At 31.1% G+C, this 26,603-nt stretch overlaps 1 protein-coding gene across 1 annotated transcript in view; it reads right to left on the bottom strand.

The window, feature by feature from the left end:
* Tnks (tankyrase) overlaps positions 1–26,603 on the bottom strand; it is a 45,424-nt gene that overhangs the window by 2,856 nt on the left and 15,965 nt on the right. Inside the window, exons 8-27 of the mRNA XM_089245275.1 lie at positions 25,795–25,886; positions 25,542–25,620; positions 25,223–25,394; positions 24,168–24,244; positions 22,720–22,871; positions 22,505–22,571; positions 22,244–22,342; positions 21,972–22,065; positions 20,617–20,742; positions 12,343–12,452; positions 10,825–10,947; positions 9,946–10,011; positions 9,433–9,545; positions 8,856–9,093; positions 4,904–5,021; positions 4,368–4,456; positions 3,780–3,854; positions 1,434–1,617; positions 625–733; positions 382–538 (exon numbers count right to left, since the gene is read on the bottom strand). Coding sequence (XP_089101401.1) covers positions 382–538; positions 625–733; positions 1,434–1,617; positions 3,780–3,854; positions 4,368–4,456; positions 4,904–5,021; positions 8,856–9,093; positions 9,433–9,545; positions 9,946–10,011; positions 10,825–10,947; positions 12,343–12,452; positions 20,617–20,742; positions 21,972–22,065; positions 22,244–22,342; positions 22,505–22,571; positions 22,720–22,871; positions 24,168–24,244; positions 25,223–25,394; positions 25,542–25,620; positions 25,795–25,886 — 2,340 coding nt within the window. The remainder of the gene's footprint in view (positions 1–381; positions 539–624; positions 734–1,433; positions 1,618–3,779; positions 3,855–4,367; positions 4,457–4,903; positions 5,022–8,855; positions 9,094–9,432; positions 9,546–9,945; positions 10,012–10,824; positions 10,948–12,342; positions 12,453–20,616; positions 20,743–21,971; positions 22,066–22,243; positions 22,343–22,504; positions 22,572–22,719; positions 22,872–24,167; positions 24,245–25,222; positions 25,395–25,541; positions 25,621–25,794; positions 25,887–26,603) is intronic.

Genomic DNA, 26,603 nt, shown 5'->3' with positions numbered 1-26,603 from the left:
GGGAAGCTTGTTCACATTTCCATATCAAAGCTGAAAACCACAAAAACCCACTTCGTCCAATTATCACCAAATCGCCTGTGATGAGCGTAGGGAGATCAAACCGGGTCTCCCAAGTCCACCATTATGCCCGTATGACCACAAAATAGCTACCGCTAGTGATAATACTACTAAACATTAAAACAATCCACAAATCTCTCTCAGTATTACAAGTCTTACATATCGATCTTTGTGATTTTTTGAATGATGCTGTGTTCAGCATTAGCAAAAACTATGTAGCAAATTATATGTCACCATTATAATTAATCTTAGGATTTTGGAATTTACGCTAAAATATGACTGAAGAAAAAAAAGAGGAATGAATGCAATAAAAATTTCAATTACCTGCTCCCCTCTATACACTACATATTCAGGATATGATAGTCCCCCAACGCTGGGTCTACCAATCACAGAATGATGTCCTGGTGGTGCATGAGCCATTTTCATGGCGCTAAATTGAAGGAATGACTTTCCTAATGTTACTCTACACAAAAGTAGTTGTCTATTGAAGAGAAAAAAAAAATCACTGACATGAATAAAAAACAACCTGCAATCAAATGTAATAAAAAAAAAAATTAGAAAAATCACCTCTGACAAGTATAACAAGAGCGGTCTTTATGGACAGGACAACCAGTGCCACCACCTATTCCATACACATACTGGTTGCTTTTTGACGAATTCTCAGCAAAATAAATACCTATCCAAAATGAATAATAATAAAAAGCTAGATCAGGATAATGATGAAATGTGTGTATCATTCAAATTTATAATAGAATAATAGTATTTTGAATTTGTACCGAATAGCTTTCTAATTAATCAATCAGGGGAGGGGGTCAAAAATGGCTGAAAATCTGCTTACATAATACTTGAATGGCCCCATAGAAAAAGAAAAGAAAGCAGCTGTGATAGTCACATCCTCCACTCCTTGTAAAATTATAATTGGGGAAAATATCTGTATGTGGAAGGTAGCAAAAAGGAAATTTTACAGGAGAGCTATTTTATGATTTTTTTTTAAAAATATGTCTTTCTATGGAGCTCCCTTGTTTTATAATGTGAATGTGCCTGTTGTTTATAGGTCTTGGTGTCCTATACCTATGTGTAGTGCATGCTACTTTTCCAGTGCTTAAATAATGTAAATTTGAGTAACTCTGAAAAGGAAAATTGAACCTGTCATGAAATGTGATGCAAGTGTGTAAAAAAATTACAAAACGTAAGAAATGCAGTAGCACTAAGAGAAAATTTAAACTTGACAATTGATAAACAAAACTGAAAAATAAAAAAAGTTGTTAAACAAGATTGTAAGCCATGTATAGAAGTCCTTGCTAAATTGCTTTGGAAGCAGATGAATATAACATCAACAGATGAATATATAACATTCTCTTATGAGAGAAACTCACCTGCACCAAACATGCCTCCAATATAAGCATGTCGCTCATCAAAGCCTTTCTGTACGATGGCATTGATAAATGGTGAGCCGTGGAAAAGCATCCTCTCATTTGCTTGGGAATGATTTTCTTCTGCAACTTCTTTTCGCCGATGACAATATTTCTCCCACAATTTTTTGTTCCGCACTTTCTGAATCTATAGCAATAAAGATAGTTAATCATATATATGAAATCATTATCAAGAAAATACTTTACTTCATTACGTACTCTTTCAATACTTACAGTACAGTATTACGATTTGTACCTTACCGATGCTTCCCAATACTCTTAATGACGACAAAAAGATTCCGATTTTTTTTTGGTTCCCCTTCATCTTTAGGTAAGAAACATAATCAGTAATAAGTTGTATACATTTGCGATGCACTCCAGCTGAACAATGTTAAAATGGGCATTAAATTATCAAAAAAAAAAGAATTTTTAAATTTTCATTTGTCTTTAAAAATTTGTTGTTTAACAAATTAATCAAGAAAAGCGAAGTCTGACTTCTCGTAGAATTTTTCCAAACTAAATTTGCCCACACAAAAATCATGATTTTTTTTCTCCAACTTCGAATTATCCAAACAATTCTAAAAAAAGTTAGAATTAAACAAGAAATTTTAACTTTGAATCAGATAGAAATCTTAAGGGGAGTTTTAAAAGTTCAGATTATCCAAAACTTGAATTAACCAAGTTCTACCGTATATTGGACTGAAAATAATATAGTGTGAATAGGAAAAAATTAAGAACTCATTGTACTGATTGTTATAATGGAACAAAAGATATATTGCACAGTTTGTACAATGAGTGTCGACTATATATTCAAAAGCTAAAAAAACCAAAAAGTTCACAATTGAAATATTAATACAAGCAGTTCTGCTTATATAATTTTGGCATTTAGTTCAGTGATGTGGGAGAATTCAGTAAAATATGGGGGCTAAACAATATGTAGATAGAAGTGAAGTGAGAGAATAGGTCATCTTTGAGAATAGCTTGAAATGATTGAAAAAAAAAATTTTTTTGAATGGCAATTTTTCACTAACAATACTTTGTAGATGTAACAAATTGCTTAGGACGAGGTAAGTCAATGACTTTTAGTAGCAAAGAACTATAAATTATAACAGGCAGAAGATTAATTTTTGATATTAATTGCATAGATATTACAGTAAAACCTGTCTTCAATGGAATTGCAAGGAGCCGAGATTTTTTTCCCCCGTTGAACACAGGTTCAATTCACCTAATATGTAAAATTGTTATACACACACACATATATATATATACACAAACTTGTATAAAATTGAAATAAAATAAAAGTAAATTATAGAAAATAAAGTAAATAAATTAATGGAAAATAAGTTAAATAAATAAATGGAAAATAAGTTAAATAAATAAATGGAAAATAAGTTAAATAAATAAATGGAAAATAAGTTAAATAAATAAATGGAAAATAAGGTAAATAATTTTAAAATAAAGTAATGTACATAATTTTACTCTATAATTATTAAATATCTATCACTGGATATGATACATTATTTATTAAAAATGCATACTGTATTTACTTTAACATTGCACTACATAGGCCCACATTAACTATTTGCATTGCCGAATAGCGAGTAAAAAATTAAAAACAGTACTGTAAATAAATAAATTTTTATATTTTCAAGTGGTCAATAACAGTTTTCTGTATGCAGTTCACACCCTTTGTTGCCTGATTTTCAATGTGAGACTATATTTGTCATGCCAGGTTCAGTTTGTACATTGCTGTCTATGTTTATGTAATCCTCAGCACTGCGATCACAGAAAGCAGCTTGTATGCTTTGCATATCATTTGGAAATCCAAATCTTTCCACTGATTTTTCCCGTAGAAAAGCCTGCTTTTCGAAAAAATTTTTAACCAATTTCAGGAAGCTAACTGCCTTACTGCATATGACTTATTATAGCATCAAGTACGGTAACAGTTTTCATTAATGTAGAGGCAAATGATGCAAAACTCACATTGGCAAGCAGAAAATGCATAAAAAATTTCGGCAGAGTACTTCAGCATTTTGTGTGACTCCCTTGGTGTATTCGTTTAGGGAACACTTCTAGTGCTTGTGTAAAATTTTCCGTTAAGATCATACAATTTTCCTTTCTTTCCGAATCAGGTTCTGTTAAATCCAGGTTTTTTAATGTCTATTTTGGCATTGAAATCACTGGACCAAGATTTTTTTCCATTGAAGACAGGTTTCCACTTAATACAGGTTCTGTTAAAGACAGGTTTTACTGTATTAAAAATGTTTTTGCTACCTGTGCGAGTACAATCTGATAAATAAATTCACTTACCTTCAATATGTTATATCTGCTAAAAATGCCACCTGCTTGACCATTATCTCTATGCTCTCGTACTGTTGCTTGCATCTTTGAAAGAAAATAATTTAAAAATAGATAAACTGTTTCTTTATATATTCTATGAAACCTACTACGGTTATTTTTTGCACAAAATCATGATTATAAATTAAAACATCAGAATTTCTTTGCGCGGATTATATATTATAGATCACTGCATATTACCAACAACATTTTTTTTCTCAGGTTGGAATACAACTATCTTAAAAACTTAGCCTAAAAATTAAGATTTATAGGCATATATATATTCCAGTAGAAAATTCAACATTTTTCATATAGAAACGTTACAAACAACCTCTTCATTTCCTTAAGATTTCATTATTAATGAATAAAATTTACATATGTGGACTATATGCCGCATTATGTCATCCTGTAGACAATTTTCATGCATTTTCCTTACAATAACATTTTTTCATCAGAGTAATGAAATTTGCATCTGCAAATGATATACAGGCAATTATGGTATCTACATGTGAACATAGTCTTCACCCACTTTGAATAGAATATGCACTTGAGCAAACTCACCTCTTCCTCTACAGCCTGATATTCTTTATCTTCGGGTCCAAGCTCTACCAATATTGTACCTGGTCTATTTGGCATGTACGTTGAGGTAGCTATAACAAAGAAATGCCCCAAAATTAGTTTAAAAAAAAAACTTTCTGTTAAGATTACAGATATATTTTGCACAAGAACATTGCACATTTGACCATTAACAGAAAACAAACTTTTTAATTTTACCATTCACATCATATAATGGAAATGGGGTATTTTCAATAGAGAACAATAAATAAAAAAATAGTATAATATATGCATATGCAAAATATAAGTGAAATATATTTTGAATTATTAAATAACCCAATGCTCTTTTTTACTGCTCTCAAATATTTTAGAAATTTCTTTAATAAAAAATTTTCTGAATTAATCGCATTATAACATTAACTTATCATTTTTAGTAATTATTCAGGCAACTATTGTTTCAGGAACAGGAAATGTAGAACTTGTGCTAGCATTTAATTTGGTTCATTGGTTTGGCACTGCACAAATAATCTATGTAGACCTACTTGGACCAGTGAACAGTTTTTCAATTCCTTTGATCAGTTTATGCCTATGCCCATATGCATTCACACCAATCTGTTTGAGTTCTTCATGACCCATTTCAGCAAGAATGTCTAACGAGATCTGAAAGGATAAAAATGCAAAATTATTGTAAGCCCAACACTTTTTTTTGAAAAAAGGAAAACTATGGATATTCATTCATTCTCAAACTAGAGCCCGGATTATATGCACTAAAAAAGTGGCAAAATATGCCCTTAAAACACCAAAATGTGCACTTAAAAAACAAATATGAACTTAAAAGGCCGAAATATGCACTGAAAATCCTGAAATATGCATCAACCACCCCAGAATACACATTAAAAAATCTTGAAAAAGTCAAAAATTCCGAACTATGTATAAAAAATGAGAAAATATACATTAAAAAAATCACCATGTAAAAAAAAAAAAGAAAAAAAAGATGTGTTTTTAAAATGCATCTTTTCTATTTCTTAGTGCGTATGAATATTCATTTACAAAAAAATATCCCCTCATATATATGTATATATATTATATATGCATACATATGTATCCTCATATATATGTATATGATAAGGTAAATTAATTAATTTATTTATTTATGATCCATAAATTAAGGATAATTCAGAATCACACAGAAATCGAAATCTAAAGTAAAAATTTCACCTGTAGAATTATCACACACATCTGCAAGAATGATATGAAAATTTCAGGAAGCCACCAGATGATGTCGATAGTACGTCACAATGACGAGAGTGTAGGGGGGGGGTATATAAGGAATGGTGGCAAAGATGTGAAATTGTTCACAAGAGTTCTGTAAGGCGCTAGTACCATAAGCGAATAGTTATGACACAGAGGATGCATGTGGATGATTTTTTACGTGGTAGAATTATTGGCTGCCTGGAATGTGGGCGTACTCAGATGGAAGTATCCGAGGAACTTGGAATTGCCCAAAGTGTCATCTCTAGGCTTTGGCAACGATTCCAAGATAACGGAAATGTCAGTAGACGTTACAGTACAGGTCACCCCCGAGTTACAATGCCAAATGAAGACAGGTATTTGGCAGTAACTGTCAAAAGAAACAGACGGAGCACAGCATCCGACCTGTCTTGTCAGCTAGCTGCAGCCACGGGTACCACAGTTTCAAGGCAAACCATGTACAGACGTTTGAGAGATATTGGCCTATATGCTCGCAGGCGTGTCAGATGTGTTCCGCTCATGGCAACTCACTGTCGGCAGCGATTAGCCTGGAGTAGAGAACATGCAATGTGGACATCATCACAGTGGGCTTGTGTGATGTTTTCCGACGAGTACAGGTTTAGCTTGCAGTCTGATTCACGTCGGACTTTCATATGGAGAACGCCAGGTACCCGTTACCACCAAGACAACATTATTGAACGACACCGTTATGGTGGTGCAGCATTGCTCGTTTGGGATGGACTTATACTGGGTTCCAGAACAGATCTGCATGTTCAAACCGGAACCATGAAAGCCCAAATTTATCGAGACATCATTCTGGAACAACATGTACGTTTGTTTAGGGGTGCCATGGGCGCAGAATTTGTGTTTATGGATGACAACGCCCGTCCTCACCGAGCAAACATTGTAAACGAATGCCTTGAATCTGAGGATATAACCCATATGGAATGGCCAGCATTCTCACTTCACTTGAATCCGATAGAGCATGTGTGGGACATGCTTGGCTGACGAGTTGCAGCCCGTCAAACACCTCCTACATGTGTACCGGAACTTCGGAGAGCATTGCTTGCTGAGTGGAGTGATCTCCCCCAAGATCAGATCGATAATTTGATACTCAGCATGCCTAGGCGTTGTACGGACTGTATTTCATCGCATGGGAGACATACAATGTATTAACCATCATACCAACCATGTAATAGTAAGTTTTTGTAAAGGAGATATTTTTTACAATTGCTCCAGGGAGCAAAAATCGTAGTTTTTATGAATGGTATCATACATACACCATCGTTTTTGTTCTTTATCTTTGGTTTAATAAATGGGCTTTATGAATAAGTAACATTTGTTTTGTTTCTGAACCTTTATTTGTCGGAGCTGGCATTATCCTCAATTTATGGACATGAGTGTATATGTATCCTCATATATATGTATATATATTATATATGCATATATATGTATCCTCATATATATGTATATATATGAGGCATATATGCAAATATCTTCTACATATTTTTATTTAGGCATTTCTTAATTTTTAGTTTGTTGTAGCTGTTCAATAATGAAAATAGCAGTAAAAAAAAAAAAAAAAAATTGACACTATTTCTAAAAACAATTTAACACTTTGACATATCTCTAGAAATAGTCTTACAATAAAGCGGATAATATTCGTAACATACTTTATAAATATGTATTAATTCACTAAATTTCACCAGCGAGAAAAAAACCGATGTTATGAAAATGTTATGAACAATATTTATTTGAAAAATTATAAAAAAAAATGAATGAGCTTAAATAAACCTTCAAAAATATGCACTTATATTGAAAATTCTTTGATTTTATGCATTTATATGCATTAATGCTAAAAAAGGCCAAAATATGCAAATGCAAATAATCCGGGCTCTATTCATGACCCATTTCAGCAACAATGTCTAATGAGATCTGAAAGGATAAAAATGAAAAATTATTGTAAGCCCAACACTTTTTTTGAAACAAGGAAAACTATGGAGATTCCTAAGGTAATTCCAATGCAACCTGTATAGAAAAGAATTCAACAGACTGGCATTATTTTCAGTTTAAGACAGGTTTTAGTGTTATAAAGGTGCACACAAACTGATTATTTCTATTGTTATGTGATTCTTAAATTTCAAGAACATGCTCATACATGTGTAATTACAAAGCTTACATTCTCAGTTCTACTACAGAAATTAGCATGCAGCGATTGTTAAAGAAAATAGCAAATTTCATGAGACGCTTTCTGCAAAATGACTTGCTAACTCTGATACTGTGAAACTAAAAAATCTTGCGTATAAATGAATCAATTTTATTTCAATAATACTGTAATAAATTTTTCACTTTAATAAATTTTTATACGTTAGAAAAATCTCTGAATTTCTTGATGCAGATTAAATACCACGCTACCTGTTCTCTGCACTTTTTTTTTGCTGAGAGGTTGAAAGAGAAATATTGTATTTATAAGAAATAATTAATAATTGTATTTTAATTGTAATATTGTATTATAAGAAAATAATTAATAATAAAAAATTCTAATTCCAGTGGAAAAATCAACACTTTTCTCTGTAAAAATATGACCAAAAACTTCCATTTCCCAAGATTTTATTGCTGGTGAATTACCGGATTGTACGATGAACAAGTTTTTTTAAAAGTGGCAAAATTTATATTTCCAACCTTTAGGCAGCCACAGATTATTCACAGTAAGTTACGGATTCTATTAAAATTTAAAGTTATACAACTGTCAGCACTGACCACATGCATAGCAGCTGGAAAAAGAGAGAAAAAAATTAGGAAATTCATTTCTCAAAGAAAATTGTTTTTGTATCAAAATACTCTCAAAGGTTGCCTGATAAACTATCAAAAAAGCATTGTCTCTCCCCCCCTGTCAGTTTCAAAAATATTTTTTCCGTTAAAAAAAAATTATGATGGAGATATGATGATTGGACAAATCAATAATTGTAAAAAAATGAAGATGGAAGGGAGGAAAAAATAATATACATGCTTATAGTGGGGATTCAAACCCACATGAACTTTTCTATTTCCATGATGTGAAAGGACTTATTGACAGCAATTTTACTAAAACCTTTTTGGGGAATGTTTATAAACTCAGTGTGCCTGAAAAACAGAACTTCTGAATATCATAAATACTGCTGTGCTTCTACAAGAAATTACCTTTTTTTGGTAATATTCCTTTTAATATTCACTGCAATAAAAACAAATGAAAGTTTCACACACCTGTTCTTTTTCAAACAAATCTCGCAGATGTTCAAGACCTAAATTAGCTAAGAAACCAGTCATGCCAACATTCTCCAATGTTGGGTCAGGAGCCTCAGCGCAGTCAAAATCTATACATCCATCTCCATGCTGAGATCCAGAAGCTGTCTTTTGCATGGATAAAAGATTCACAGATGGCATGACACCTTCCTCGACATTGAGCAACGTCAGGTTCATGAGAGGCGTGATAGAAGAAATACTGGCAAGAACAATAATAATAAAATAGAATGAAACAGATAAGAAATCAATAGCAATGCATAGTGACATACAGTCAATTATTACAAAAAGTATTTGGTTACTTTAAGGGAAAAAAATATTACTTTCATGTGAAAAACTGATAATAAACTTTAATTATGTTAATTAAGTTATTTAGTTATTAAGTTATTTATTAGGTTAATTATGTTATTAATTTATTAAGTTATGATTTTGAATGGCATGAAAAACAAATAGGAATCGTAATGTAAAATATTCAGCAAATAATTTTTCTAATAATTTCAGTTTCTTACACCCTTAAAACTCTGAGATTAAAAACACAAACCTGGTACTGGCGATGGGAGATGCTGTTGCTCCAGCTGCACTAGTGTTCTTTGTGGTAGGGGGCAAAGATACTGGGGGCATGGCATCAGCAAGCAAACACCTGACATCCTCAGCCTATGAAAAAGACATTTTATCAGTCAACAAAATTTTTTATGTGAGTATTGACATTACATAATTTAGTTTTGAATTTCCAACGTTCAAACAGTTTTTATTTGACAAAACATTCTAAAATAATAATAATATCAAAAGTGTCCAATGGATTTTTTTCATTGCAAAATAGTAAATTGCTTTTAGTTATTCTTCAGACTGCATTTCAATTATGCTTAATTAGTACATAAAAAATTTACAACTGATATACCGATACAAAAAAAATTAAATTCTCACATGAACAACATATAATCTCTATAAATTGAAACACAAATTGTCAAGAAATGTATTTGAACTCTTTATATATTCCAAGATATCTTAGTATTATTTATAATATTATTTATATCTTAATCATCAATCTGCTCACCAATGCCAGATCAAGTGGTGTTTGGCCTTCTTGATTCTTCATTGTGGGATCTGCTCCATGAGCAAGCTGAAGCAAAAAATTTTATACAATATACTCCTTAATTTTCAATAAGAGGAATATTTTTTTCTAACAAAAATTTAAAATATTTTTTAAAACACTAAAACTTAACATAGATTAACAATATTTATACACAATATTATGTTTAAAAAATATATGTTTGATAACTCAATAACGCTTTAGCTAGGAAAGGACATTTATTTTGAAATTCCTTCATGTAATGGCCACATTGATGATTGTACTATAATTTTCTGCCCATACTTCACAGATTATAAGTTAGAAAAACAAAAAAATTAAAAAAAAATTCTAATCCTGAGTAAAGATCAAACAGCTTTACTCAGGAGAGTTTAATTTATGAATTTACTCTGGGGATGCAGAATAAACACTGCTCCATGTTACAAAATACTGTGGGTGCAGTGGAAGAAAAAATAAAATAATTTTCAATTCTAATACTATTCACTATCAAAATGTGAATTCCAAGACCTGACAAAAGATTTTAACCTTATTTTGTGTATATTCAAATGAAAAAGGTTTCTAGTGTTTTCATTTCACATATTAACTTAATGAACTGAAGCATCCACTTTGCGATATTTTTTGTTAAAGCAAAAAGGGAGCAAGCCTTATATGCATACTGCAAAATTCATAGGTGTGACTCATAAGGTGTCAGATTGTGTTGTAAATTATAGTACACAAGGATAATTTTGAGTAAGGCAGCACAATTAGACAAAACAAAAGAATATTAAGAGATACTGAAAGCTTGGTTATCATTGCAAAATGATGAGTCTTTGAATCAATAAATCAAGAAAGCAATTCAGACATTACCAGAAGTGCACAGAGCTGTGTTCGACCTTTCTGTGCGGCTTCATGAAGTGGAGTGAAACCCCATCGATCTGTGGCATTCACAACTGTGTTGTACTTTATTAGTAGAGCAGCAATATCAAGATGCTATTGCATAAAAAAATATTTTTCAGTACAAAACATGCATTTTTAATGATTTCAAAATACAAAAACAATATCAACACAAGTATTTTATTTTTTATTGACTTCAGCTTACCAAATCAAGGGTTTTCAAAATGTGAGGTGCATCTGCCTGGGAAGCAGATTGGACAATGCCCCCTTTCCAGGAGAAAGTGCAAGACCTTCCAAATTTATAAAGTTACTAGCTATAATACCCGGCGCTGCCCGGGTTTTCTTCAGTGAGGCTTTTTGGATCACATGGTATCTCTCTCTTTCTTTGAGGGACATACAAACTGTGTCCACGTTAACCAATATGGCAACTTCCTGCGTGACTCATGAAATAAATAAATATATATTTTTTTATTTTTTAAGGGGGCGCTAAGTATTTCGATTGTATTCCCACCCCCTTGAACTTCAAGCTATCCACCTGCTTATTCAGATTCCAAAAATGCTTAATTAAAGCTCTGAAATTTTTGCAATGTACCTTTACTCCCATAATTAATTTTAAAATATCTTAACCCACATGAATATATGCAGTTGAATATCAAAAGACAATATGGAGACATTAATTTTCATGCTTGAGAAGATATAAATAAAAAGTTGAAATCAATGTTATTGCACGAATATCCAACTCAAAAGTATATAGGTTCGGCTAATTACCTCATATTTAATCTCCTGGGCTTCGTATATATCTCTAAGTCAACTCAATATTTTAAAAATCGAGAATTCAATGCAATTTTTAAAAATGTGACAGAAAACCATACAAAATTTCCGCATTTCTACAGTAAAATCAGCAATTTCAAAACTGATTTTTATGAGGATCACCCTTTTCCTGACCCTCAAAGTGATGCTGATGATTATGATGACTATTCAAAAAGCCTCATTACTGGGAAGATTGAAAAAGTGACAAACCATCATAAAGGCATAAACTATTATACATATACTGGCAGCGTTAAAGAAGTGACAAACCATTGTAAAGGCATATACACGTCTGAAACGCATTGCTAGGGAACCACGGTAACCAAAGTAAACGTTCAGAAAGTGATTGAGATCCCAAAACCATTGTTGACCGACTGTTTTTTGCCCATTTGGGACATTCACCCTGCTCTGATGAAAATTTAAAGTAGCCTATCGTTTATGTCGGGTCCCATTTGGTATATATGCAAAATTTGGTTACAATCAATCTAAAATTGTAGATTTGTATAGAGAACATACAGAAAATCAATTTTATATATAGATTCATAGTGATAAGCATTTTTTAATGTTACCTAACCAAAAAATTAAGGCATGATAAGCTCAGAGTATAGACTCTAAAGCAATAAATTTGAAAACCCTTGTTCTGGAGATTTAGCAGAAATTTTTTAAACACAAATATTAAAGTACCCCATAAGATGACGCATTGTGCAATGGAATAAGGCCCCCTTTGTCTTGTGCATTGACATCAGCACCATGTTCAAGAAGGAATTCAGCAACTTCAAGGTTATTATAACCAGCTATAAAATATAGAATTAAGCAGAAAAAATAAAATCAGTTTGTCATGAATACATTTGCAAAGCATATAAAAATTATAAAAAAAAACAAACATTTCAACAAATAGTGAAACAGGAGTACTCAAAATTACATGATAATAATAATTAAAAAAAACAAAACAATGGATGAACTTTGTATTGGTAAAATAATTTTTTTTCATGAGATTTAATGGAGGTAATTTTACTAGACCTGCCAACCTTCAGAAGATTCTAACTTTCTTATGAAAATCATGCAATTTACTCAAAACTGTGGCAAATGTAATTCAGTGTGCCAAATTTTTTAATAGCAATAATAACAACCAACATAAGAAGTAATACACAAGGTGACTAAATTGCCTATATTTTATGGAGCATTCCCGTATTTTCATACCATTTGAGGTCTGACTATTCTAAAAAGGAATGTTCATTATATTAACAATGTTTCCTTGAATGACACTTATTAGACATTAGTGTTATGTTAAACATCTTTTTTCTGTGAAATCATTCTAACAGATTTATAAACGCCCTCACTTTCTCTCCCGTCAGTAATTTGGAATTTTGCCTATAACTAGCGATGTCTCATATTTTGAATATACAGATCATGATTTCTGTATCTGTAATCTTCGCTATGAACTATTGGCTGGCATTGTAATATCTACTAGCTGTCTTGTGATAAAGAAAAAAAACCCCTTTCGATGTGAACTGTTTGTAATGTTTATGTTCATAGATTTGGACAGCTTTGGTCACTGTTCAGGTGATGTGATGCCCCTAGAGCTTTTTCATGTAAATGAGGATGAGCGGGAGGGGGGGGGGATTGATTTATAAAGAAAAGAAAGCGGCAGTGGAAAACAGCAAACTCAATGTTTCTGTTCTTTATTTTTCAAGTTTTCATTTTATATAGATGGCAATAACTGAAACCTGGCAATGTGAATTCATAATCCGGAAGACCTGTAAACATTGTGAAATTTGGCATTGTCTGGGTAAATCTGGAAAACTGACATGCCTGTTTTACTGATACAAATCATTTGAAAAGCATGTCAGAGGTTTTTTTCCTTTCTCCAAACAAAATGGATCCATTTGCTCACTTTTGATTTGCTAATAGATAAAATATAATTTTTGACAGTGCAGAAAAAAATTTTAAAATTGTGGTTGTTTGACATTTTACATAAGCAAAAAATCTGAACTTTGAGCTTTCCCTCTCTTCTCAAAATGTATTTTGTTGTATGTACAGTTATTTTTCCCTTTTTTAAAGGTAATTTCACCAGAACTCTAGCATCTCATAACACAAGACTAAAAAAAAATTACTAGGCTGTTGAAGTACTTTTTTTTTAAATTTATATTATTTTTATTTTTCATTACAATTGAAAATGGAGGTAATAATAATGCTATTGCCAAAATGAACAGGCCTCATGAAGAAACAATGATAGAGAAGGAAGTTATTCGTGAGAGAGGTATAGATTTGAAGTTTTTGGAGCAATGGTGAGTCAGTAACTCTGCCAATAGTCACACAGCCCCATAAAAATCATTAGAAACAAGTCTTGGACCAATCTGCAATATTGAGATGATATTCTTAAACCATCTGTAGTCCCTTTTGTGGCAGTAATTAAAGAGGATTTTTATTTCATGGGCAATAATCACAGATTATACCACGCAAATTTTGTGGAAAATCTTAATTATCTGAATGAACTGACCAGAGTACTCCATAGTCTCAGAATGAATTGAGCATATATGGAGCATACAAGAAAGAAAGACTGACATAGATTATCACCTTAATGCAAAATGTTATAAATTGCTTTCATTTCATATCAAAAACTTTTTTTTCAAATTTATTCATTTTCAACATACAGATTTAGATTAGTTTTGTGAAACATATCATCCAGAGGCTGTGATGCCTGTACGGATGATTGAAAATTTATATGATAATTAATGAATAAAATATATAAAACATACGACATGAACAGAAACATTAAAAAAAAAGACATATCTGACACAAAATTATCAATGTTAAATAAAAAAACAACAAAACGTAACGGTAAAAAATCAACAATGAAAAAACATACACAACACAAAAAAGACAAAGTTCTAACTGCATGACGAGAAATGTAAAGAAAACAGATAAAAATATATGAAAAAAAAGAAACACACAGATACAATAGTCAACACGAACAAGAACAATTTTTCTTTTAACTGGAAAATATACATAAAGTGGCAAAACTAAAGTGAATAAATTCTATTGGTCCTCCTAAAGGTCAAAATAAGAGAGTACATCGTCTATTGAAATAAATTATTTGAATAATGATTTTTTTAAATGCCATATGTGTGGGTATATTTTGTATTTCTAGTGGTAGTGGATTGTATAATTTCGGAACTAAATAATAAAAATTTTTACAAAAAATTTCTTTCCTAAAAGTAGGAATACGATAAATCATAGGTCTTCGTTAAGACATCTAAAAATTTATCTTTTAAGAAATTAGTGGAAACGTTTTTACTTCTATAATAAAAATTATATAAAAAAAATGAAGTTTTTTTAAGTAATTCATGAACATGAGATTTCAATTTTAAATTGTTGTTTACATTTAAACCCAAATATTTAATACTATTTACTTCTTGAACTGAATCGCAATGACAATGAGGTTGAAAATCACAAGCAAGGGTGTGAAATTTAAGATTAAGATGTAAATTAGATTTCATAAGATTGAAATTGACGTATTTTGTTTTCTGTAAATTTCAATTATTTTTTAAATCATTAGCATAGAACCATTTTTGAATTAATATCAAATCATGGTTAATATGATTCTTAAGGCTCTCAAGATCATCACATGAATACATTAATACAGAATCATCGGCATAAGTGATCGTGGAACCGTCAAATTCTAAATTACAAAGATCATTAAAGAAAATCAGAAAAAGCAAAAACCCAATATAGATCCTTGTGGGACTTCTCTATTTATATGGATATAATTACTCAAATTATCCTGCACTTTGACTCTTTGTTCTCTATTAGATAAATATGAAGTGAACCAATTTGAAATATGACCCCGAATACCAGCTGAATTGAATTTTTGAATGAGAATATAATGGTTCACATTGTCAAAAGCCTTCTAAATATCTAAAAATATTAAAACAGTAAATTTGCTCTTGTACGTGTCAATGTCATTATAAATAAATTTCGAAAAGGCCAAAAAGGCATTTTCAACACCTTGTCCTTTTATAAAACCAAATTGGTTTTTAGCAAAAACATTTACAGAATACAAAAAATTATATATTATAATTGAAAGAATTTTTTAAATAAGTTTAGAAAAAAACCGGTACAATTGATATAGGCCTATAATTCAGCAGAGAATTTTTATCTCCAGCTTTAAAAAACAGGAGTAATAGAGGCTTGTTTCAGTGACTTAGGAAATACAGCAAGTTGAAATAAGGTATTTATGAACTTTGTGATAAATGTGATATTATTTGCAGTAAAATCTTTAATCAAGTATGAAATATATTAATTTCATCGTAATCATACGAATTAGTTTTAGAGAAAGAATTTAAAGTATTATGTACCTCAAGATCAACTATATCAAAAAAGGCAAAGGAATTTATGGCAGGCACAAGGTATTTTAAAATCATCGTCACCAAATAAAGACGTATTGTGGCTCATATGATCAAAGTGGGTGTTGAATTGATTTGCAAGTTCTTAGAGTATCAGCAGAATCTGGCAAAACAATAGTTTTATTTTGGTTTTTCACAATACTGTTAATAAACCCCCATTTCTTTTTATTTGTATCACATTTTAAGCTCATTGGATGTACATTGATACACTGTTCTGTAGATTGTCAGAAATGGATATTTCCACATTTTTTACACAGTTTTTCTTTTCTATGAACCATACGTAGCAATTTGTTTGTCATCCAGTTATTATTAAATTTATGTGTTCTCCTAGTGCAATATTTGAAATTATTTTGAATAGAGTTGAGTACAAATGCAAAAATTTTATATTGCGTATCGATATCAACATTATCCCTCCAATTGTATTTATAATTATTTAGAAAATTAGAAAGCATATTTTTATCGATTACTGTAAAATTCCTGCAATCAGAAATTTTTGAGCTTGGAATTGTGTCATGGCTTAATGGCAAAATGATCAGTTTGATTATTAATATTCCAGAAGAAATAGTGGATGGGTTATTTTGTGATTAAAAAAAATATGATACAAGTGGATGTATCTCTCACTCTAGTAGGTTTATTTATCAGGCGCTTAAAACCATATTGGCTTAGACAGTTCAGGTAATCATGGACGACAATACTGTTTGTAAAAATGTCTATATTCAAATCCCCAATAATTATATTATTGAAATTGAGGTTGGATAAAAAAGATTGGAGCTCATTATTAAAGTCAGCTATTGTGAATTGGTGAGAACGAGACCGATAATATTTATTTATTTACACATCTCAACGGGCTGAGCCCAATTACAGAGATGGGAAACACACGGACATAAAGAATACAAAAATACAAGTAATGAAAATTAATAGAATAGCAAAATAATAATAATTCATCAAATTTACACGTTAAAAATATCATCAACAAACATACAATACAAAAATATATATGCGCAACGGAAGCACACATTGAGAATTCAATATGAGGAAGACAAAACGTCCAAAATAAAGAATGAAAAATCAAAAATAGATGAGAAAACAAAAAATATATACAAATTCATATAGCACCTAGTGGAACATGGAATCTTTATGAAAAATATCTGGGAATTCACCCGTATTATAATTTTTACATGCTTGCAAAATTGGTAAAGCATTTAAAATGTTTGTGCGTGCACGAGGTAAATAAAAAACATTTCGGGAACTATGAACCCGTTGCTCAAGATGGCATGGAGATATTAATTAGGCTCATCAGATAATAGTCATTGATTCTGCCATGAAGAACTTTCTGAAAGAATGATAGATCTCGCTTCGTATGTCTGCTATCGAGAGATGTTATCTTGAAAAAAGAGAGAAGATCTGAAGTAGGTGCATCTGGGATGTACACACCAAAAGTCTTCCGGAATAATGACCTCAAAAACTTTTTGCACTTGTTCAATACATATGCTCATCACTGCAGGAATATGGCCCCATATCACTGAGCCATACTCAAGTGAGGGTAAGACATATGCGAAATACAGTCGGACCATTGCTGGAACTGAGGTGAATGGTCCAGACGATCTAACGAGAAAGCCAAGTGACTTAGTGCAATATTAAATTCCCTACTGAATAGTAGGATACATTCAGCCATTGTGAAATGAATATCAATCTGATAAAACCCATATTTTTCCGTACAAAGACTGCGATTCCCCCGATCTGCTATTTTCTCTACAACAGAGAAATGAGTTGAAATCATCCAACTTATTATACAAGTTAACGTCGTTACTATAAATAGAGATTTCAGAAAAAATTAATAAAGATATTTTGCTTAAACAACCTGAAAATTCTGCTAAAAAATTATCATAGTTAGCTCGCAAACTCTGAATATTTGTACGAAAAATATATTTAAACTATACTTGGTTGGTAAAGACGTAAAAAAAGGCACTTATATCATCCAAACTTGTAATAATTTTACAATCATAATCAGGTTCAGTTATTATGTCAGTTAAGAAATCGAAGATAAATCCTTTTCAGAGCTTATTCGTAAAACTCTGGATGATTCATTCTTTTTCAAAAAAATTTAACTATCACGTAACCAACCAAATTCATAGTCATGCTCAGCTTTGAATTTTCGTACAAGGAAGAACTTCTTCAGCTCAGGAGTTAAATGTTCATTGAAATATACCGGGATAGCAGAGAATCGGGAATTGATTTGTGATGCACTTTATCTTTCAGTTTCTTCAACACCTGATTACGCACCAGCTTGGACGAGAATTGAACGACAATCACAAACACACAGTTTAGGTTTGTCTTTATTCATACTAGGCACACGGTGGACACAGTGGAAATGTTGATCACTTCACATTCAGCCAAATCTTCGATCTTAGATAAGATCTGGGACAGATTCTCATTTTCTGATTCTGCGTCATTAGTAATCTCCATGTTAGTAAGCCTTGAGTATTGCTTCAACTCATATGCCATATTGCAGTTTCCTCATTTCAGACTTAATCTCCCTATTTTCGGTTGATAGAGCCTCATTTCTTGATTGCAATTCCTAATTTTTGTTCTGTAGCTGAACTATAGAGCCCTTTAGATCTTTTATGACAGCATTATTGAAATCGATCACTTGTTTGAATTCTTCCAGCTTGTTGGCTACGAAGTCCTTGAGATTGGTGTTTTGTTGCATAATCTTCTCCAGGAAATTCAAAATATTCGTGGAATCACTGCTGCCAGCAAAAGGATTCTTGGGAGAGGATGTACACATTACACAAGTACATTTTCTATGCTTAGCCTGTGAAAATTTATGTACAGCCTTACCACTGAAACTAGCACACGTGAAATGAAAACTTTGTTGGCACACAATGCATTTGAGTGAATGAAAAACCTCAATTGAATTTAAGCATGTGTCATACTTCGGCATGATTAAACGATGTAATTAAATGACAGGAGGTATTAAACACTTACATAAATTAATTCATCGACAACTGTTTGAACCTATTAATAAAAAAATTAGCCACCAAACTTTGTGAAAATTATTAAAAATTAAGAAAAATTAAGGAGTGACAAGTAAACACAACCAAAGCCGTTTGCTGTTGCCACTCCAATCTGTAAATGAATTGGATTTTTTTATATTAAAGAACATTTATAGTTCTTCCACTTACAAATTTACTACAATTTAATTAATGATTATGTAGGTTATGTTTTTCCATCTGCTTCAAGGATATCTTGTCTCAATACCTCACCCTATCTGTAGTCATCATTTATGACTACTTAATACATTTATACTTGAACATTTATGCATTTTATTAATTAAAATGTTCCAAAACTACTTCAATAAAAAGCAATACACTAATTAAGGGGTCTTAACGCATGGTCTATGGGCCACATTTGGCCTTTGGAGCTCTTTGTTGTGGCTAGTCGATCATTTTTAGAATATGGCTGAGAACATTAAAAAGCTATTCTGAAATTGGTGGAAGAAATAATTCCAGAATGAATGAAAGTATTCCAGAATAAATGAAAGAAATTCCAAAATTGATGAAAAAACAATTCCAGAATTGATGAAAATTTAGAATTGTCAAAAGAAATAATTTTAGAATTTGTGAAAAACTTAAATCAATGAGAGATAAAATTTCATAATTTTTGATCAAAATTATTTCACAACCAATAGAAGAATAATTACATAATCATTGAAAGAAATTATTTTAAGATATATTGAGAAGGAAAAATAATTTCAGAATTACCAAAATAATTAACCCTAGATTCATAAACATGCACGGGAGATACACTATTCATAAACATTTGTCCCTCAGACGAACATATTATACTGATGATTTTTGTTTTATAGAATACAAGGAGCAATAAAACACACTAAATATGAAAAGTTGTTTATTAATCATTAATTTTCTGAAATGAAAATGACACAATAGTTACTCTGAGCAATCGACATATAATAATAATTCTTTCACTTTAAAAGTTACAAGTGTTTATGTATTTTGCACGGTCTGTGACGCGAATGCTTATGAATCTAGGGTTAAAGAATCATTTAAAGTAATTTCAGATAAAATTAATCACAGAATTCATTCATTTTAATCAACAATTAATCAAAAACCTTTTCAGAATTAGTGTCAGATATTTTTAGAAATAATCAAAATTAATAAAAAATAATTTAAAAATACATAATAATCTTCAATTATTTTTGTCCTTTGTCCATCTCGAGCCCAATTGCCCCCTTCTATTAAGATGTCACTGAATTGCATGAGTTGGTGGCCTGCAGGCTTCGAAGTAAATTTCAATTGGCCCGCTGGTGTCTGAAAGGGTGAAGATTCCTGCTCTAATTGTTTTGAGCAGTGTATTTTTCAGATATGTGTTTACGAATAATTAAAATCTCAAAAGTTTATCTGAATGCTGGTCTGACAAAAAAAAAAAAAAAAAAAAAAAAAAAAAGAGAGAGAGAGAGTTCTGGCTATTTTTAACCAAAAAATAAAAATATCCTTGATTTTATTTCCTCTACAACATAATAATCTCATACCAGCTAAATGCAAAGGTGTAGAATTCCGGCCTTGAGAGTCACGGCAGTTAATGTTTTCTGGAGTGACCAGTTTCAAAACTCTTGCCAGATTACCTTTCTTTGCTGCATCAAGAAGTGCAGCATCACCTGATGATGAAAAAAGTTCAAACATTTTAGATTGAGTAGTACACACATCAAATAACACATGTATAGTAAAAGTCTGATACAATGATAAAGGCTTATAATGAGAATCTTACTATTTCAAGTAATTTGTGAGTGATTATCGAAGAGCTAATATTAAAGATTCTAAATGTATGCATTTATAGTGCATAGAGTTTTATATGCACATATAGTTAAAAATTAGAGAGCTTTTGATAAAACGTCAACAGTTATTGAAAAAAAAGTTTTTCCTCTCTTATCAAGAATTAATCGAAGGATGGATTACAACAACTTATCATTGCAAATGTTTCTTGTAAACATTACTTTCAGGTACTTTCAACAAATAATGGACACAGCTAATTAACATTCTTTTATCCCCTTTTCCTATTTTCTTGGGCTTCAATAACATACTTAAACAATTTTCATAGCGTAACTTTAAGAGACAGATGGACAATGGTTATCCTTCATTGCTAGACTGGAACTTACCGTTTAGAGCTATTTTTGAATGGCTGAACAAATCATGCTAAAAAACTGAATAGTTGAAAGATGTTAATGAGTGCATAAAGCCATGGAATCGAGCAGTGAGAATAATTAAAATCTTTAATTGTTCAGTTGGTTCACTAAATTTTTTTGAGAATACTATACAAAATTCCAAGCAAAAATATATTAAAGAATCAACTGTTGTGAGCTAACAATAAATGTCACAATCAGAATTCTGTTAATTTGCTGATTTTAAAAGGAAATTATCTAAAAGATAATTATAATGTTCGTAAAAAATTACAAAGATCTAACTTACAGAGGAAAAAAACATAAATTCTCTTATAGCTTAAAGTCTGTAAAAACCAAAATTTTTTGTGAGATTGTGAGCTCTCTTTATAATGGTCTATATCAGTGATTTCCAACGTGGGTGTTAACACCCCCTGGGAAGCGATGGAATGCTCCAGGGGGGCAGTAGAAGCTACGGGTATAACATAGGATCCTATGGATTGGATTGCGTTGGGAGAAAAAAATTCCTGAAGAAGAGGGTGATGAGACAAAAAAGGTTGGGAAACTATGGTCTATACCATATTGATTACAGCTGTAGAATACTCTATGAGGAGGCCCATGTATTTTACACTCATCTCAGGCATATTTACTTGATATTTTACTAAAAGTGATTCAATAAATTAAAAACTAGACTAATAATATTTCAGATAATATTAATAAACAAAACAAACCTTTCAAAAGGTCTGATACATCCTGATCTCCATCTTTGACTAAATCTAGAGGTGTGTGATTGTCTCTGTTCTTTTTGGTTGGATCCGCTCCATGCTATTAACATTAAATTTAAACAGGAGATTTGAGCAAAAGTTTATTGCATTTAAACTTCACAATAAGACAAATTTCTTAAAAAAAAATATGTGAACAGCTGAAACAATAACAGTCTGATTAATACATGAGTTATTTGGCACATGTAGGTGCACATTAAATGTTGAAAAGTAGTCTTCACCTTAAGTAAAAGCTTCACAATCTCGTATTTTCCCTTTGCGGCAGCTTCATGTAAAGGAGTGAATTTCCAAAGGTCAGCAACGTTTACATTTGCACCATACTGAAAATGTGAAAAATTGTATGCAAAAGAATTCTTTGAATAATGAAGTTACACTCCTGAATAAAAATTGTCAGTTGAAAAATAAGTTTTTCACAATAAAATTTTATAAAATTACCATATAATATAAAAACACCAATTATTATAAAATAAATTGTTAATCACCTTGACAAGGAGTTCAGCCACTTCATAGTGTCCATAGGAGCATGCATTATGCAATGGTACAAGGCCACTGTGTTGAAATAAATGCAAAGTATAAATTTAAAGTAAACAATATTTCTGGACTTTTCATGTATATTAAAAAAGTCAAGTAAATCATGGATTTAAATTAGAAAATTAATATTTATGTTTTCATTGAATAGGGAAATAAATAGGTATACCCTTTGTCTTTGGCATGAACATCGGCCCCATGTTGTAGGAGGTATTCCACAACTGACACTCTGTTGTATCCTGCGGCAAAATGCAAAGGTGTAGATTGTCGACCATCCACATCACGACAATTAACAACAGGTAGATGTGTTGCCAATATCCGCTATATGCACAACAGAGGATGAATGCAAAAATTCTATGTAAGCATGTAATATATAAGCATTCTATGCGTGACATTGTAGGAAAAGAAAAATTCGACATTCGTAATAACTATTACACAACAAATATATAAAAAAAAATTCAAAACAAATATTCAGGCCATTTACTTCTTACATAAACAGAGGGAAAAACTCTAACCTAATGAATTCACCATATCTAATCCATTGTGTAATTTAATAATTTTAAATACAGTGGGACCCTGATATAACAAACTTTCTCAGAAGTCCTTTTGTGTTCTCATATCACCTTTGATGATTTTCCTCAATTCAATTAATAAAAATATTGGTTTGATTCTTTAAATCTGGGCTCAACTGCAAGCATTTGTAAATATGCAGAAAAATATTTGAGCAAACTGAAAAATAAAGCTAATTTTTAACTTTAAACATGAATCAAATATTTTCCCCCTTTTTTTGCATTGTTTTAAATCTTAGATAAAAGTAAAATCTTATACATAACTAATGTAAAGAACATACAAAGAGAATTCTACACTGAATTTTCTTATTTTTGCCACCGTGGCTTAGTCATCTTAAGTCAGCAATTTGATTTACTTAAAAAGATTACCATTTTATAACACTACAATTACAGGGATTTTAGATCTAATCAAATTGGAACTCAGTTTCAGGGCAATTTTTTTTTCGCATTGCTGCAAGGCAAATCTTGCTGAGCAGTATTCTTTATTTCTTTATGAAAATTGTAGTAATATATAAGCCACGATTATCTCTCACAAATGTGAAAATTACAGTTATATTTTATCAGTTTACAATTCTGGTGGCATTGTTAATGGGTAGTAAAAAAAAAAAATATCCATTTATTTGAAAGCTTGATATGCTCAACTAAACTTGTTGATCTTGACTTAAATCATTCATGTTGTTTTTAATTTTCAACAGGTAATTTGTGTAATTTATTAGTGAGCTCTGATGAGTGGAATTCGAACACTTTTCTTATACATTTGTCTCATCTACAAACTCAAATCCAATAGATTTTGTCATTATAATTATGTCATATCTTTAATTTGTAAGCCCATTTTCAGGATATCATTAGAATCAAAGTCCAGGTCAAATTTTGCTGTACATGATTTTTATAAATTAAATTTTCAAATTTATGTTATAGTGAAAATACTTAGTGAGATCATTTAAAGCAAGGAATACCTGTGACGCAAATCAAAGTTTTAATCATATTAGAGAAAACTAAGATTTTTTTATCAAATATGTATTAAAAAAAAGTCTGAAATTGAAATAACCTTGACAACTTCAAGATCACCAGCCTTGGCAGCTTCAAGTAATTGAAATTCAATATCTATGCTTCCAAGAGGTGGCTCTGTAGATACACATAGGAAAAGAAAAATCAAAATTTTTATTTAGCATGAACACATAAAATCAAATCATTGTAAGAAAACTTGCACGGGAAAAAAGAAAATATATTTTCTTTTTAAAATTAAATTCTATACAGGAAACTAAAATGGCTTATTCAACATGAATGTGAAGAAATAGTATATGATATAACTGGACACGTGGTCTAGAACAGTGGTTTCCAGAGGGTGGGTCGGGTCAATGAATTAGAGGGGTAGCGAGAGATTCTTCAAAATAAAAGCACCCAACTAAGAAATTTATTTTTATGTTAAAAATATATCATAACTGAAAAGTGTCTTTATTCAGCTGAGATAGTTACCATGCATCACATAATGTAATTTTATCAAATTCTTCGTGCACAATAATCAATATATCAAGTTAATACTTATACAGGGTGACACAGAATCACCCAGTTTCAAAATTGTATGTTTCTTAAAAATTAAAAAACAAAGAATGATAAGTAATATATGTGAATATAAGGGGGGGAACATGTCTATGTTTTATGAATAATTTTTATTAATGGTAGATTTCAAGTGTAGAATCATTTTGAAATCGGATGATTCTTTCTTAATCACCCTATATACAAAAATCAAAGAGCATTCACCTCGCTACTATTCCATCTTGCATAAAGAACACTAAATATGTACATCAAAACACAAAACATTCAAAAATGTTAAAAAAAAGAATATTGTTAAAAGCCAATATCACTTTGTTAAACCAAAATAAACATTCCGAAAAGTGCTTTCAGGACAGCACATTTACTGGCAAAAAATCGAAATATCACACTTTTCTGGGACACGTAGTCAGCCTATGTAGGGAGGGGGTGTCACAATAAATTTTTAGGGTCACACTTCAAAAAGTTTGGGAACCACTGTTGAACTTTCTTTAACTCTAGAAGATATACAAATTACAAAAAGATAAGAGAAAAGGATAAATATGATATTACCACTGAGTATTTTTTGTACATTTTCACTAGCTATTTGCGCAGCAGTGTAACCCTGTAGACTGACGATAGTGGTGTCAACATCATATGACAGAAGCATACGGCAAGCTTGAACATTACCTTCTCGTGCACAACGATGCAATGCAGTTTGTCCAAGACCATCTAAAGCATTAACCTGTAAAAGAATTATTTTAAAAATTAGGCATGTCTGGATATATACAGTAGTCATTTTCTTTATTAGTAAATAAAATAAACCATTACAATAAAAATACATGAAATACTTTTATTTTTTGAAAAGTCACTGTGCAATGCATTTTTTTACCTTAGCACTGTGTTTCAATAAAACATCCATGACATCATAATGAGATTTATCTGTGGCTACATGAAGAGGAGTCAGAAACCTGTAAGGGAAAAATTTTCACATTAAGAACCACTAGCTTTAAAATTTTAGCGTAACTTCAGGATAATTTGAAAATCAAGTTCTACAAGCCTTTAAACAAAAAGCTTGCAAAGTTCTACAAGCATACATACATGCAAAAAAATTCTGAAAGACACAAACAATCCTGTAAACTTACTCTTTGTTTTTATCATTGAGATTTCCACCTTTTCTAATGATCGCTTCTATCACATGCTTTCGTTTAGGATAAGGTGAGCCAACAGCACAATGCTTCAAATAGATAAAAATAAAAATCTATATACACTATTTATACATAAAACAAGTCATTTACCAACAATTAGAATGAAAAGCAGTGACAAAGGAATATAGGGTCTACATGTTTTTGATACCAAAGCAAAGTAGCCTCTATTTTTGAGGTGTTGCATGGTACCAAATTACCCCTTCACATAGACAATATATACATGTTTGTACTAAAAAGAAACAAAAAACATAAGATATTTTTTTTTTGTTTTCTCGAATCAATTTAAAGAACTATATTTATATTGAGTGAGATGAGGTTACTCTCCCCTATTCATACAAAGTATAGATGAACTGATATGATGCAGCAATGAATTTCAGATTTTTAATGCACTTATAACCCTTATAAAACACATACAACTATATTTAAAAAGTTCCAGAACTTATTTTATTACAGAAGATTGAATGCAGATAGAACCTCTTTATTTTGTGTTACCTTCGAAGTAACTACCCTGTGTAATTATGTATTTTTGCCATCATTCATACAAAGATGTAAATGTGAATTGCAAGCCTGCTTTTGTCGCATACTCCAGTGCCTTTGTCGAAATCCTGCAGAAGAATGTGCAGACAAGGTGCATATGTGGTTTAATAGTAGTAGGCCTTTGTCACTGCTTCTGTACTTCTATGAAACCTGAGAATCACTGCCCCTTAAGAAAAATTCTTTATTCATCGAAAATGAGAAAAAGTTAT

This window comes from Pholcus phalangioides, unplaced genomic scaffold, assembly GCF_987345545.1.
Source record: "Pholcus phalangioides strain wild (caught in Gottingen) unplaced genomic scaffold, Ppha-v1.0 ptg000015l_1, whole genome shotgun sequence".
In the NCBI taxonomy this organism is placed as follows: Eukaryota; Metazoa; Arthropoda; class Arachnida; order Araneae; family Pholcidae; genus Pholcus; species Pholcus phalangioides.
The sequence above is the reverse complement of the archived record's forward strand: the minus strand, read 5'-3'. Positions and strand labels throughout refer to the sequence as shown.